Here is a 13,577-nt window from a genome sequence, read left to right as displayed (position 1 = left end):
TCGAACAAAACCGTACCAATCCTTGTGAAATTTGGTAAGGGCATAGCTTCTATGACTATAACTGTTTTCTGTGAAAATGGGCGAAATCGGTTGAAGCCACGCCCAGTTTTTATACACAGTCGACCGGCTGTCCTTCCGCTCGGCCGTTAACACGATAACTTGAGCAAAAATCGATATATCTTTACTAAACTTATTTCACGTACTTATCTGAACTCACTTTATCTTGGTATAAAAAATGGCCGAAATCCGACCATGACCACGCCCACTTTTTCGATATCGAAAATTACGAAAAATTAAAAAAGTGCCATAATTCTATACCAAATACGAAAAGAGGTATGAAACATGGTGATTGGATTAGTTTTTTGACGCAAAATATAACTTTAGAAAAAGCTTTGTAAAATTAGTGTGACACCTACCATATTAAGTAGAAGAAAATGAACAAGTTCTGCAAGGCGAAATCAAAAGCCCTTGGAATCATGGCAGGAATATTGTTCGTGGTATTACATATATAAATAAATTAGCGGTATCCGACCGATTTTAAAATACTCTTTAATACCTTCCATTTGATTGTCGTACAAACACATTTCAGGGTTACCCTAGGTTCATTTTGCTACATGGTGATTTTCCTTTATATTGTCTCAAAACCTCTCAGCTGAGTATGTAATGTTCGGTTACACCCGAACTTAGCCTTCCTTACTTGTTTTCATTTAGCCACTTGTTAAAAAGTATTTTTTAACAATTTTAATGCGTTTATCTAGCAAAACTATCACTTTATTTTAAATATTGTAATTTTAAATTGTATATTAAACTCGTTGGGTAATTGATTGAAATTTCTATTTTCTCTATTTTTATGTTGGAAATTTATCAAAAATTAAAAAAAAAAAAAACAATACTAAATGTAAAAAACATATTCATTGGCTGTTCTGATTGAGTGGTGCTTGCATTTCGTAATCATAATAATTATATACTGAAATCTATAATGTTAACTAAACAAATAAAACAACGCAAACAACAATTATTACAAATAATATTGATTCGTAACTATTAAAAAAAAAAATATTTTTAATTTTCTTCTCATTTTTATATATTTTGAATTTTACTTCTACTATCAACTATTCACAACATCAACATCCAAACGATCAACAATCAAATAAAACCAATAAACTATTTACAACTGCATGCTACTATCCACCAAAAAACTTATTGACATGCCATATTTGCTCATAACAACAACGCTATTGATTTTCGCTTTTTGATTTTAAAAATTATAATTGTAAACTTAAATGGTGGCTGCCTGCATTTGGATAAATATTTTTTTTTATGTCGTTGGAGTATTGCTACTATTTACAACAAAAAAAAAAACTAAAACCTAAAAATGAAATATGAATTCATACTCAAGAATGCAAAGGTTTTGTTTAAGACACAACGCTCATTTTCGGTGCCGACCACCAAAGAACCGAACAGTTCGAGCGCTATCGAAGAACATCAGGTATTGCTAAATGTCGCCTAATGTACTGTTTTCCACTAGATCTTCAACTATTAGCTTTCTCTACAAAACCTGCTGTTTTATTTATTTAAAATATATATTCTTATTTTAGTTTTACTTCTTGGCTTTCGATTTGTCTGATTGTCTGTTGACTGTCTCAATGAGTCACGTCAAATGCACTGCATTTTACTTTAATCACTTAAAAATAATGTTTCTTTAATAAATTTTGGTTTAAGTAAATAAATATGAAAATCTTAATTTAAATATCGACGATTGAGTAGAGGGACGCCCTGTTAAAGAATTTTGGTAATCTGTAAATCAGCTAAAAATGTGTAAAATTTATATTTTTTGCTGGCTAAGAACTACTAAGGCTGTGTGGGAAAGAAAAAAAAACGAAGATCTTCACATTTTGTTTCTGCGAGTTACAAGTGATCCGCGTCTTCCTCAGCGAGTCTTCAAATTCCGTTTAAGTTGTTTGCTGGGTAAGAACTACTTAGCAGGTTTGAGAAAGAAATAAAAAGCAAATATTTTCATATTTTGCGTTTAAGCGTTTCTGAGTTCTTCAAGTCTTCATCAGGGAGTCTTGTATCTTATTTTTTGTTGCTTTCTGGGTAAGACGGTTTAGGTCGTATTAGGAAGCAAAAAAACATAATATTTTAAAATAAAATTACTAGATCTAATCCAGCCTACAATTTAATAAATATTTTACGCAATTAAAAGCTAACATATATATACATATGGGGCAGCGCTTCACTCAACCGTCAGGGTATGCAAAAAGTCAAACTTAAAAAAGAAAATATAAGTAATGTATTTAAGATTTAGTGGGCTTGCATGTCAGTTATTTTTTGTAAATCACAAAGCTTTTTCATTTACAAAGCCTTCATTTTAAATCTCGTTTCACTATTCCATATACCAAGTCCAAAACGTAGGATACCATCAAAACCGAGCGATTTATAGCGTTGTCACAGCATTCTTGTAACAAACCAGTTTTACCTTGAATTTGTGATGCTCAAGTTTTCGTTTCCTTATTTTAGGGGCAGGTGAATGCGTAATCATCACTCGATTGCCCGGGAAGGAAGGATATAAAATGAATTAAAATATCTCCTTTTCGTGAAATATCCCGAATGCCTCTTAATAAATCCATTTCGCTTCGAAGACTTTTTCACAGATTGTATGGATGCTAGACCATTTCAAAATTAATGTCGACAATTCGACCCGGATTAAGTCTTTGTTTCACCAGGATGGGTTTGGCAAATGCTGAGCTAGCACTAAGTCATTCCCGGCCTAGTACAATATTAAAAATACTTAGATTGATTACACAACCCCGACTTGAGGTGTTAAAAATGCAGAGGGTAGTGGAGATTGTCGCCAACAGCTGGGCCAACGATTGCGAAAGTTACCGGACCAACAGCCGGACAAGTATCATAGTAAGCAATGAGGAGGATAGGGACGATGGCAGGTAGCCGGCCGTGTAATAGTGGGCGGAAAATGTTTGTGAAAGCAGCGAGGAGTATCTGGCGGCGGTGACAGCGAGCGAAATTCAATTCAATTCAATTCAATTCAATTTTATTTCTAAAATATTAGTACAGTAAGATTTACATCTCTTTTTGCACAACAGAAAAATAACATTCAGATCCAGAAATAAGTTAAAAATAGTTTACGATAAATTAACCATAAATTAAATTAAGTCAATCAATAAGTATATTAAAACACGTAACAAAAAATAAGTACACAGTACATTATGTAAATGGTTCAATTTGTGAAAAAGTATTTATATAGGACATCCGTGAAGTTACTTCCGTTCAATTTGCTTTTTATGCCAGCAGGTATTGAATTCCAAATTCTAACAGCATTGATGAAAAACATTGTAGTAGAGTTCTTAAGGTTAAAATATGGCAACATGAGGTTAAGGCAGCGCTCTGATTGTGGAAAGATAAGTTTTTCATAAAGATAATTTGGAGTCTTCGTATACATTAAACGAAATAGAAATAAACAGTTTCTGGCTTTTAAATAAGCAGCAATGTCACATCCCAGTAGCAATGTTCTCCATGCAGATATGTGGTCAAACCTACGTATTCCATATATTCCATATACATAACGCGTAATTTCATTAAATGCAATATCAACTTTATGCGCCGACTGAGAGTCAAGCTTGCTATATACTAGTTCAGAGTAGGTTAGGGTAGGCAAAATAATTTGACGGGCAAGCCTCTTTCGAATATGAATTGGAGTAAATGGTGCTGACTGCCTCAGGTTACGTAGAGTACCATACACTTTGCCTACAGCTGAACTTATGTGGTTTACACAAGTTAAATTTGTGTTAATAATGAAGCGCATTGGTGATTTTTTCAACTATTTCAAGAGAGTTGTTGTTTAAATTAATATTAGGAATACTAGTAAGATTTATTTTATTTTTGAAAACTGGTAGGACATACGACTTACTTGAGTTAAGTTGAAGGCCATTTCGTGTAGACCATCGTGATATAGCTAGTAAATCCTCATTCAGCTTTACCGCTATTGCATTAATAGTATCAAAACGACCAGATAGGTACAGCTGAACGTCATCAGCATATGCATGCATACTTACATGCCGACAGGCTAAAAATATATCATTTATAAATACACTAAAAAGTAGTGGACCTAGAATGGACCCTTGAGGAACGCCACAAGTTATGGTTTTGATCGCTGATGACACTTCGCCAATCTTGACTCTTTGACACCTATCCGTTGTAACTCCTCATTAGACAAATAGCAGCCCTACCAAATCCATAATAATACGTAAGCTTAGAGCAAAGTAATATATGATCAACAGAGTCGAACGCTTTAGAGAAGTCAAGTAAACATAGGGATATTTCACCTTTGTCATAAGCCATACGCAAGTCGTCCATAATTTTAACCATAACTGTTGAACAACCATGACCCGCCCTAAACCCAGATTGATAAGGGGAAAGTAGATTTTTTGCTGTAATATGAGACGTAATTTGTTCAGCCATTATTGACTCAAAAACTTTCGACAAGACGGGAAGAACACTAATTGGACGAAAGTCACCCGGAGAACAGGCGCGCCTATTTTTTGCAATGGGACATACGTAGGCAATTTTCCACGAATTAGGGAAGCAAGATGTCGTAACACAATGTTTAATAATGTGCGTCAGCGTGCTAACGATATAGGGCATAATCAACTTCAAAAATCTAATAGGTAAGCCATCTTCGCCAACAGCTCCGATACAGTTGAGAATTCGAAAGGTACGTCAGAGTATTTGCTAGAAGGATATGGAACAAACTGCGGTGTGGAGCTATTATTCGAAGCACTAGATAGAAACACCTCATTCAAACTATCAGCATTTAACGTACATTCTTTTGTATCCTTACATCTTATTCGAAGACTCTTAATATTGCGCCACAGCAAGCCTGAAGGAAGGGAGGGATCAAGTTTACACTCAAAATAACGTTGTTTTTCTTTCCTAACTATTAGAGTGGATTAGTTTCTCGCTGCACGAAATAAGTCCCAATTAGGTTGAGTACGGTACCTCTTACAAGTTTTATATGCTTTTGTACGAGCGTTCATGGCTTCCTTGACTCTGGAGTTAAACCATGGACATGGGTTTAACTTCTTGCAGCGGGTTGGAACGTGCTTGTCATAAGCTGATAAAAGTGTGCCATTCAAAAATGCTAGCTTATCATTAACATCCTGGTAGTACCAACAATTATGCCAGTCTGTATTTGCCATTTCGAGGTACAATGCATTTAAATCAATCGAGCGATAGTCTCTGTACATAAAGCAACTTTCTACATAAGGGTCATTAAGGTGAATATCTAGCGTGCAGAAAATTAGATCGTGATCTGAAATGAAAGATATTTGGTCGAAAAGCAAAACGAGGGAGGGATCAGAAACAATAAAATAATCAAGAAGGTTAGAAACACAATTGTTACCGTGCCGAGTTGGTTCTACGGTGTTAACTATAGAAAGACCAGAGCTAGCTACTTTATCCAGAAACATACCACGTACTGAATCAAGCACAAGAAGGTTAATATTAAAGTCGCCGCAAAGAATTATGTTATCATAGTCAACAAGCAATGAAGACAACTTTTCAAAGAACGGGCTTACAGAAACCGACTTATTAGGGTTATATACACACGCTAAAAGAACTTTGCTCAAGCGATCAGACAGATCCACACAGAGAAATTCCACACCTTCATTGTTTGACTCACAGATGTGTTTCATATTAATGTGGTTCTTACAGTAGATCCCTACACCCCCACCTTTTTTACCAATCCGGTCGTTTCGAATAAGTCTATAATTATTTATGTTGAATTTAGCATCGCTTACACTGTTATGAAACCAAGTTTCAGACACACAAATAACATCAACAAAGGAGGATTCAAAAACGTACCTACAATAATAGTCCATCTTTAAGCTGTTTAAACTTCTCGCGTTAAAATGAACAATTTTAAGACCGCTCTGTTGCTTACATAAAATTTTAACTAGAGCTAAAGCCGGAGTCATTGGTGCCGTATGTCGTATCGCTGTATCCGTATCCCTAACGTAATCAGCTGTTTATCGTTACGACGGTAAACCAAAACCCAATTGGTTGGCTACGATACGGTTACGACCTTAGCGGCACCAATAATCGATTGCATTGATTCTCATAAGATTGGTCGAACCAGCTGTTATAAGGTTACCGATACGGTTACCGATAAAGCACCAATGTCTCCAGCTTAAGGTGTTTTCATCGATGCTGTCAGTCACTCTGTCACGAACTAACATATGGCAAATAAACAAAAGCAACTTCAGTAGAAAGCGCGTGACATATGAATAGGGTAAACAAACGAACCACCTTAACAAAAGATAATGTATCATAAAACATACATATGTAAGTCTAAAAGTAAACTTAGAACACAAAAGAAGAATAAACAAAATAAAATAAAAGAGAGCGAACACATCATATCAACAAAAAGTTAGTAAATGGTTTTGATCAACAACCTTTACAGCAGGCGCACCTTTCTCTGCCCTAATATGTACTGCACTTCTCAGAGTAAATACAGATGTCAGTTTTCCTTCTCTGCGCAATTTGATGGCTTCTTGTAAAATTTGTCGTTGCTCCGCTGGCAAACTTTCAAAAATTTAAAATTTTCCCTCAAGTCCCACATTATCATCATCATCATCATCCTCCTCAACTCCTATTGGAGCATAGGGTCTCGACCACCGACTTAAATCTTATTCTGTTAGGTGCAGTTCTTGTGATGTCATTCCACGTATATCCTGCGTCTTCGAGTTCTTTATCCACAGTTCTGCGCCAAGTTTTCGCAGGTGCACCAGGTCGTCGGCTTCCTTGTGGATTCCATCGCAATGCTTGTCTGGCTATATTTACTGGAGGTCTTCTGAGAGTGTGACCAATCCACGACCATTTACGCTTGGTTATTTCTGTGGCAGCCTTAGGTTGATTTGATCTAGACCATAAGTCGTCATTTGAAATTCTTTCCGGCCATCGAATTTTCAGGATTCGGCACAGACATTTATTAATAAAAACTTTTAGACGTTTCTGAATTGAAGTTGAGCTTTTCCACGTCTCGCAAGCATAAAACAGTACTGATTTAACATTCGAATTAAACAGTCGAAGCTTCGTTTTTAAAGATATTTGGGTAGACCTCCACACGTTTGCCAGTTGCCCAAAAACCATTCTTGCTTTGTTTATGCGAGACTGAACGTCCTCATCTGCACCGCTCTTATTTGAGACAATACTACCAAGATAAACAATGGACTCTACACCTTCGATTTCATCTTCGTCAACCGTAAGCATCAATGGCCTTGATGAAATACTACAGCCGCATCTTATGACTTTGGTTTTCGCTGTATTGATGCTTAGTCCGGCCTCCTTTGCATGTGTGTTGACAGCTTCTAAATTGTGTTGAAGGTCAGTACTTCTGTGGCTTAGCAGACAGACATCGTCTGCATATTCTAAATCCCCTAGCTGAGTGAAAGGCGTCCACTGTACACCGTGTCCACCATTTTCTGCGTTCCTCATAATCTCGTCTAATGCCAAGATAAACAAGAGCGGCGAAAGTATGCATCCCTGTCGCACCCCGCTTTTAATTTCGAAGGGTTCTGAGAGGCACCCATCGTGACTGACCCGGCACTTAAATTCGGCATACATTGCCTTTATAATGTTGATTAGTTTATTGGGCATCCCTCGTTTTCGTAGTATTTCCCAAATATATTTCCCGTCGAGACTATCAAAAGCCTTTTTAAAGTCGATAAAAAGTAAATAAGCTGTTGTTCTGTATTCACAGCATTGTTCAACAATGATTCGGACGGTATTTATTAGATCAACACAGGATCGGTTTTGTCAAAAGCCAAACTGATTTTCTCTTAGAGTTCCGTGCACCGTCTATTGAATTCGGGACAGTAAGATCGTGGAGAACACTTTGCTAGGAATCGAGGATCCCACATAAGCAAGAGAAACTGTTGACTTATTTCGCCTTCTATAGTCACTGAAGGCTTTAAGTGTGCGATTACGATCAAGCGGACAGTGAAACTTAACAATAACACCGCTTCTAGTATTGTTGGTGGTGGGCTTAGTGCGAAATATATCTCTTATATGTGGTGGTTGAAACTCAACGAAATTACACAAGAGATTGAGAATGCTCTTTAAATTCTCGCCTTCCGTGTACGGTATGCCAATTACCACAGCGTCAGAGTCAAATCCGAGAAAATGTTTTTTCTTTTCCTCTTTTATCTTTTCTATGTCCGCTCGAAGCTGCTGCATTTCACAATCATACCTCTGCTGTTTGGCCTCTAATGCTGCAATTCGCTCAGCAGACTCAGACAGTTTATTAGAAAGCAGAGCTACTTCAGTGTCTATCTTCTTTGTGAGTGTTTTCTCGACGTTCGTTATTTTTGTGGAGAGACTATCAAAAAGAGACTGTAGTTTTTCAGTTTGGCACTCTATTTTCTCTTCAAGCCAGTTGAGTTTTGGGCGGACCAAAAGCGTAAGTGGGGGACGGAGTGCGTTTCAGAAACGAAACGGCGGGTATGGGAATGTTGGTGATTGCGCAAGGGCTATAGAATTTTACCTTTGGCGGTAGAGTTTTCCTCGGAGGTGTTCTTCTGAGGTAGAGACTTTTTCAGTGATATATACATTTCTAATTGGGTAGTCGTCTGTAACTAAGTAAACTGTAATAAGATACGATTCATTAGCATTTGCGTCATGTTCCACTTCAATGAAATGCTATTTATTCCTTATTGCTCAGCTGGGCTATGTTTGCTCTGCTGCTTTAGTGTATTATGATTTTTAGTGAAGTGGGTACGCTATGTTGCAAACTAAAGGAAGGCTGAGTAGGGAAAGCCTTACTCAAACTGGATACATCTGGCAGTTGTTGAACGAATTGCAGTCTCATCATAATCCTGAGTGGATGGTATGGGGGTGAGATAGAGCTAGGTCTGGTGCTTTCAACATTCTGAGTGTATAGAATAAGTTATTTAAAAAAGGAAATAGCCCAGTTTTGCCAACCGTTCTTGCTTTGAAGCACAATATCACAGCGGCCAGATCCTGACACCAGAACTTTCGACCAGAATTCGGCCTCTGTGGAGCGAGTCACAAGACAAAACTACGGTCCAAGAGAGGTTTTTATCGAATAGAACTACATTGCATACAAGTTTGTCCAAGGCTTGTTTACAGTTGGGGTAATACCAACTGTGGGCTTTACCCTAAATGTGTATGTCCCTTTCTTCGTCTTTCTTAAACGGTTTGTTTTTCGTCTCTTTTGTTTTCCACAAATTATTAAATTAAAAATTCTCCATAAATTAATTTATATCACATATTTAAGTTTCATTTTAGGCTTCATTTTCTTTTTTCCTTAGAATAATTCTTAATCCTAAACTAACACATTTTGCACGCCTGCACTTTTGCCTGAAAACACTCCACGCAATATGTATAATTTGAAATTTCTTAAAATAGTTATACGATATGTTGTTGTTATTTCTTGCTTGTTGCCCTTATTAAACGCAAATCAGTACAAAATTTCCTTTCTATTTAATAGGAGCGTGGTTCGCGTTCATCCGTGTCTAATGAGTCAAATGTACTACTCGACCCTGAAGTGCTCTCCGATTTGTCCACACAAGCATTAGTACTTACTGTTTTGGCAACATTAGTAAAATATTCTACAGATGAAAATGAGACACGTGTGCTTTATCAGTACCTAGCTGAGGGTTCAGTGGTATTTCCGAAAGTTTTTCCAGTCATGTAAGTTATTTAATTACTTCAGAACATCAATGAATAAAAGTTAATACATAGAACTTAATTTGTTTTTGCTATTTTTACAGCCATTCATTGCTCGATCAAAAAATCAATAATATACTTTCCGTGTCACATGATCAAGTCGTTTTGACTTCAGTACAAAGTATTATACAGAATATGCTTGCTAGCGAGGATCCATCACAACAACAACTACATTTTCTGCAAAGTTGCGGTTTTGGTGGTCTCTGGCGTTTTGCAGGACCATTTACAAAGGTGCGATCATAAATAATATTTGCAGTTAAAATACACAGTCAGTAGATTTGAGAATTTTTGTAAATTTGGACGCTAAAGCAGTGAGTTTTACTTGTTGCAAATTTGGGTCCTTTCGCGCTAGTTTGATAAAAGTCATCAAATTTTTGCTGTAAACTGGTATTTTTTGGGGTATTTTTTGACTAGAATATTCATGCATTTTAAGTTCATTATTAACTATTTTTCAGCAAACTAAGAGTTTTCACAGGGTTGCCCTATAGTGAGGTTGTTGTAAGACGAGTTAGTCCCGTACGCTGGGTTAAGTTGGGTTGAACGTGCCGGTCCGTGAGGACCTCACATCAATGAGTCGATGGTGTTACCAGGAGTTTTTGGTCCCGTAGGACAATTGAATATATTGTATCGTCTTATCTCAGAGTTAGCATCATATGTATTGTTAAAAGCATGCAATTTTGAGTTGTGCTCCTTTTTAATTTTTCCCACAAATTGGTGGGACGGGACCTACATGTGTGTTTGCCAAATCCATGCCGAGGGGGACCCCACTTAGGTCCTTAAAAGCTCATAGTATTTGCCAAGAATATGAATTTCAACATTTCTACTGCAGAGTGAAGTATCAAATGTCTTCTATACACTTTCGTGGGGTATTTGTGTTTATTTTTATACTTAGCGTGCTTTGCACACAGAGTATATTAACTTTGATTGTATAACGGTTGGTTGTACATTCCATATATCAAAATCATCAGTATCGAAATAAAATTTGATTGAGCCATGTCCGTCCGTCCGTCCGTCAGTCCGTTAATACGATAACTTGAGTAAATTTTGAGGTATCTTGATGAGATTTGGTATGTAGATTCCTGGGCACTCATCTCAGATCGCTTTTTAAAATGAACGATATCGGACTATACCACGCCCACTTTATCGATATCGAAAATTACGAAAAATGAAAAAAATGCCATAATTCTATAGCAAATACGAAAAAAGGGATGAAACATGGTAATTGGATTGATTTATTGACGCAAAATATAACTTTAGAAAAAACTTTGTAAAATAGATATCTCGAAAAGGCGTTCCACCTATAGAACTAAGGCCCACTCCCTTTTAAAGTACTCATTAACACCATTCATTTCATATCCATATCGTACAAACACATTCTAGAGTCACCCCTGGTCCACCTTTATGGCGATATCCCGAAATGGCGTCCACCTATAGAACTATGGCCCACTCTCCTTTAAAATACTCTTTAATACCTTCCATGTGATACCCATTTCATACAAACACATTCCAAGGTTACCCTAAGTTCATTTTCCTACAGGGTGATTTTCCCTTATTTTATCTCCAAAGCTCTCAGCTGAGTATGTAATGTTCGGTTACACCCGAACTTAGCCTTCCTTACTTGTTTTCTTGTAATCTGTGCGAAAATTTTAACATTTTCTAGACTAATACGAGATTAATAAATAAATAATAATTCCTTACGTACATAAGTTTTACTTTATACGAGCCTTACACACAACGGGGTCTTTCAAAAAATATTATGCCTCTTGAGATAACTACAGAAAAACAAGGAGTTATCCCATTCGTGTGGATGCGATTTGCACACAGTCGAAACGAAAATGATATTAGGTTGATGTTGCCTTAATAAAGTTACTACGCCTCGATTTCTGCCTACAATAATGCCAACGTTATCTGTTCCTTAGCCTCTCAAATTGTTTAAATCTAGCCCATATTCATTCAATGTTCTTAAAATTTAATCTACATAAAACTGTTTATTTAGATTTTCTAACATTTTGAAAAAAGCTTTAAGCAAATCGCAACTTTTGAAGCTAAACGGAGAAAGAAAAGCTAAATCTAGTTCGAAAAAAGCTAATATGGCAATACTGGTGAATACAAGAAAACTGTAAAGCTTAAGAGAAGGGGAACAAAAAACACGAGATACCAATTTAACTATTTCTGCTCGTGCTGCTGTCGTCTTCGATCGGCCGTCGCGATCTTCCTCTCGTTCTCGCTGTCTCTGGATTTTAATTCGTTTTTCCTTTCCAAATTTTCCAAAATTGAAGGTAGGGTAAGTGGCCAATATACCGGTGGCCGCAAATTTTTTTTGGAATATCTCAGGGTATCTTAGAAATACCCAAATTAAGAACTTACCTCGGATGCGGGCACTCCTGGTCGCGCAATCAAGAATCGTAGGGTATCGGTATGTGCACCTTTTTTCACTAATCACTTTTAATATTATATACTTAACACCGAAAACACCTAACTGCATAGATTAGAAAACACAACTAAATTCTTTTTGCGTTCGTTTGCTTTCAGAAGACTATGGCTATCGGCGATCGCACCACCTGATACCGCGATGTAGTTCACTCAAACCTTCAGCTAATATGGTAACTACGCCTGTGCGTAGAGCTAACAACCCACACTTACACATACACATATCCACACGCTTTCACTCGGACCATTGATTTGGGGATACCTTACACTCACACACATACATATCTATTCACCCACTACTGATGATAGGGCAGGCGTTACAGGCTCGCATTTGCCGATGATGCCTGCACCATTGAGCGAGTGCGAAAAAAATTCTAACGCAGCCTTTTTCGGTTGTGCCGCCCAACGTGTCGCTTCGTCCCTCGACCCTAAGTCAGGCCTATACTTTTATCATACCCAGGGGTTATGGCCAAGTATAAAAAAAAAAACAAAAATATAAATAAACAAGTAAGGAAGGGTAAGGAAGGCTAAGTTCGGGTGTAACCGAACATTACATACTCAGTTGAGAGCTATTGAGACAAAATAAGGAAAATCACCAAGTAGGAAAATGAACCTAGGGTACCCCTGGAATGTGGTTGTATGACATGTGTATCAAATGGAAGGTATTAAAGAGTATTTTAAGAGAGAGTAGGCCATAGTTCTATGGATGGACGCCATTTAGGGATATCGCCATAAAGGTGGACCAGGGTTGACTCTAGAATTTGTTTGTACGATATGGGTATCAAATGAAAGGTGTTACTGAGCATTTTAAGAGGGAGTGGGCCTTAGGTCTATCGGTGGGCGCCTTTTCGAGATATCGCCATTAAGGTGGACCAGGGGTGACTCTAGAATGTGTTTGTACGATATGGGTATCAAATGAAAGGTGGTAATGAGTATTTTAAAAGGGAATGGGCTTTAGTTCTATAGGTGAACGCCTTTTCGAGAAATCGCCATAAAGGTGGACCAGAGGTGACTTTAGAATATGTTTGTACGATATGGATATCAAATGAAAGCTGTTAATGAGTATTTTGAAAAGGAGTGATCCTTAGTTCCATAGGTGGGCACAATAGACCAATAGGTCGCAGTGCTTAACCTCACAACATCTATCTATCTAGTTCCATAGTTGGACGACGTTTCGAGATATCGCCATAAAGGTGGACCAGGGGTGTCTCTAGAATGTGTTTGTACGATATGGGAATCAAATGAAAGGTGTTACTGCGCATTTTAAGAGGCAGTGGGCATAAGTTCTATAGGTGGACGCCTTTTCGAGATATCGCCATTAGGGTGGGCCAGGGGTGACTCTAGAATGTTTGTACGATATGGGTATCAAACGAAAAGTGTTA

General features: G+C 37.3%; 1 protein-coding gene across 11 annotated transcripts in view; it reads left to right on the top strand.

The window, feature by feature from the left end:
* Window positions 1-13,577, top strand: part of Nf1 (neurofibromin 1) — a 226,119-nt gene that overhangs the window by 23,739 nt on the left and 188,803 nt on the right. For 7 of the 11 annotated variants that reach the window (XR_010952395.1, XR_010952396.1, XR_010952398.1 and 4 more), the window contains exons 24-26: window positions 1,400-1,489; window positions 9,527-9,729; window positions 9,810-9,996. Coding sequence is in view for 6 of the 11 variants with exons in the window: in XM_067781054.1 (XP_067637155.1) it covers window positions 1,400-1,489; window positions 9,527-9,729; window positions 9,810-9,996 (480 nt within the window). In the remaining 5 variants the exon portion in view is untranslated. Of the gene's footprint in view, window positions 1-1,399; window positions 1,490-2,520; window positions 6,536-9,500; window positions 9,730-9,809; window positions 9,997-13,577 lie in introns of those variants that run through there. The other 4 variants (XR_010952399.1, XM_067781063.1, XM_067781100.1 and 1 more) reach the window with 4 other exon arrangements.

Source organism: Eurosta solidaginis, chromosome 1 (genome assembly GCF_040869045.1).
Source record: "Eurosta solidaginis isolate ZX-2024a chromosome 1, ASM4086904v1, whole genome shotgun sequence".
NCBI lineage: Eukaryota > Metazoa > Arthropoda > Insecta > Diptera > Tephritidae > Eurosta > Eurosta solidaginis.
The sequence above is the reverse complement of the archived record's forward strand: the minus strand, read 5'-3'. Positions and strand labels throughout refer to the sequence as shown.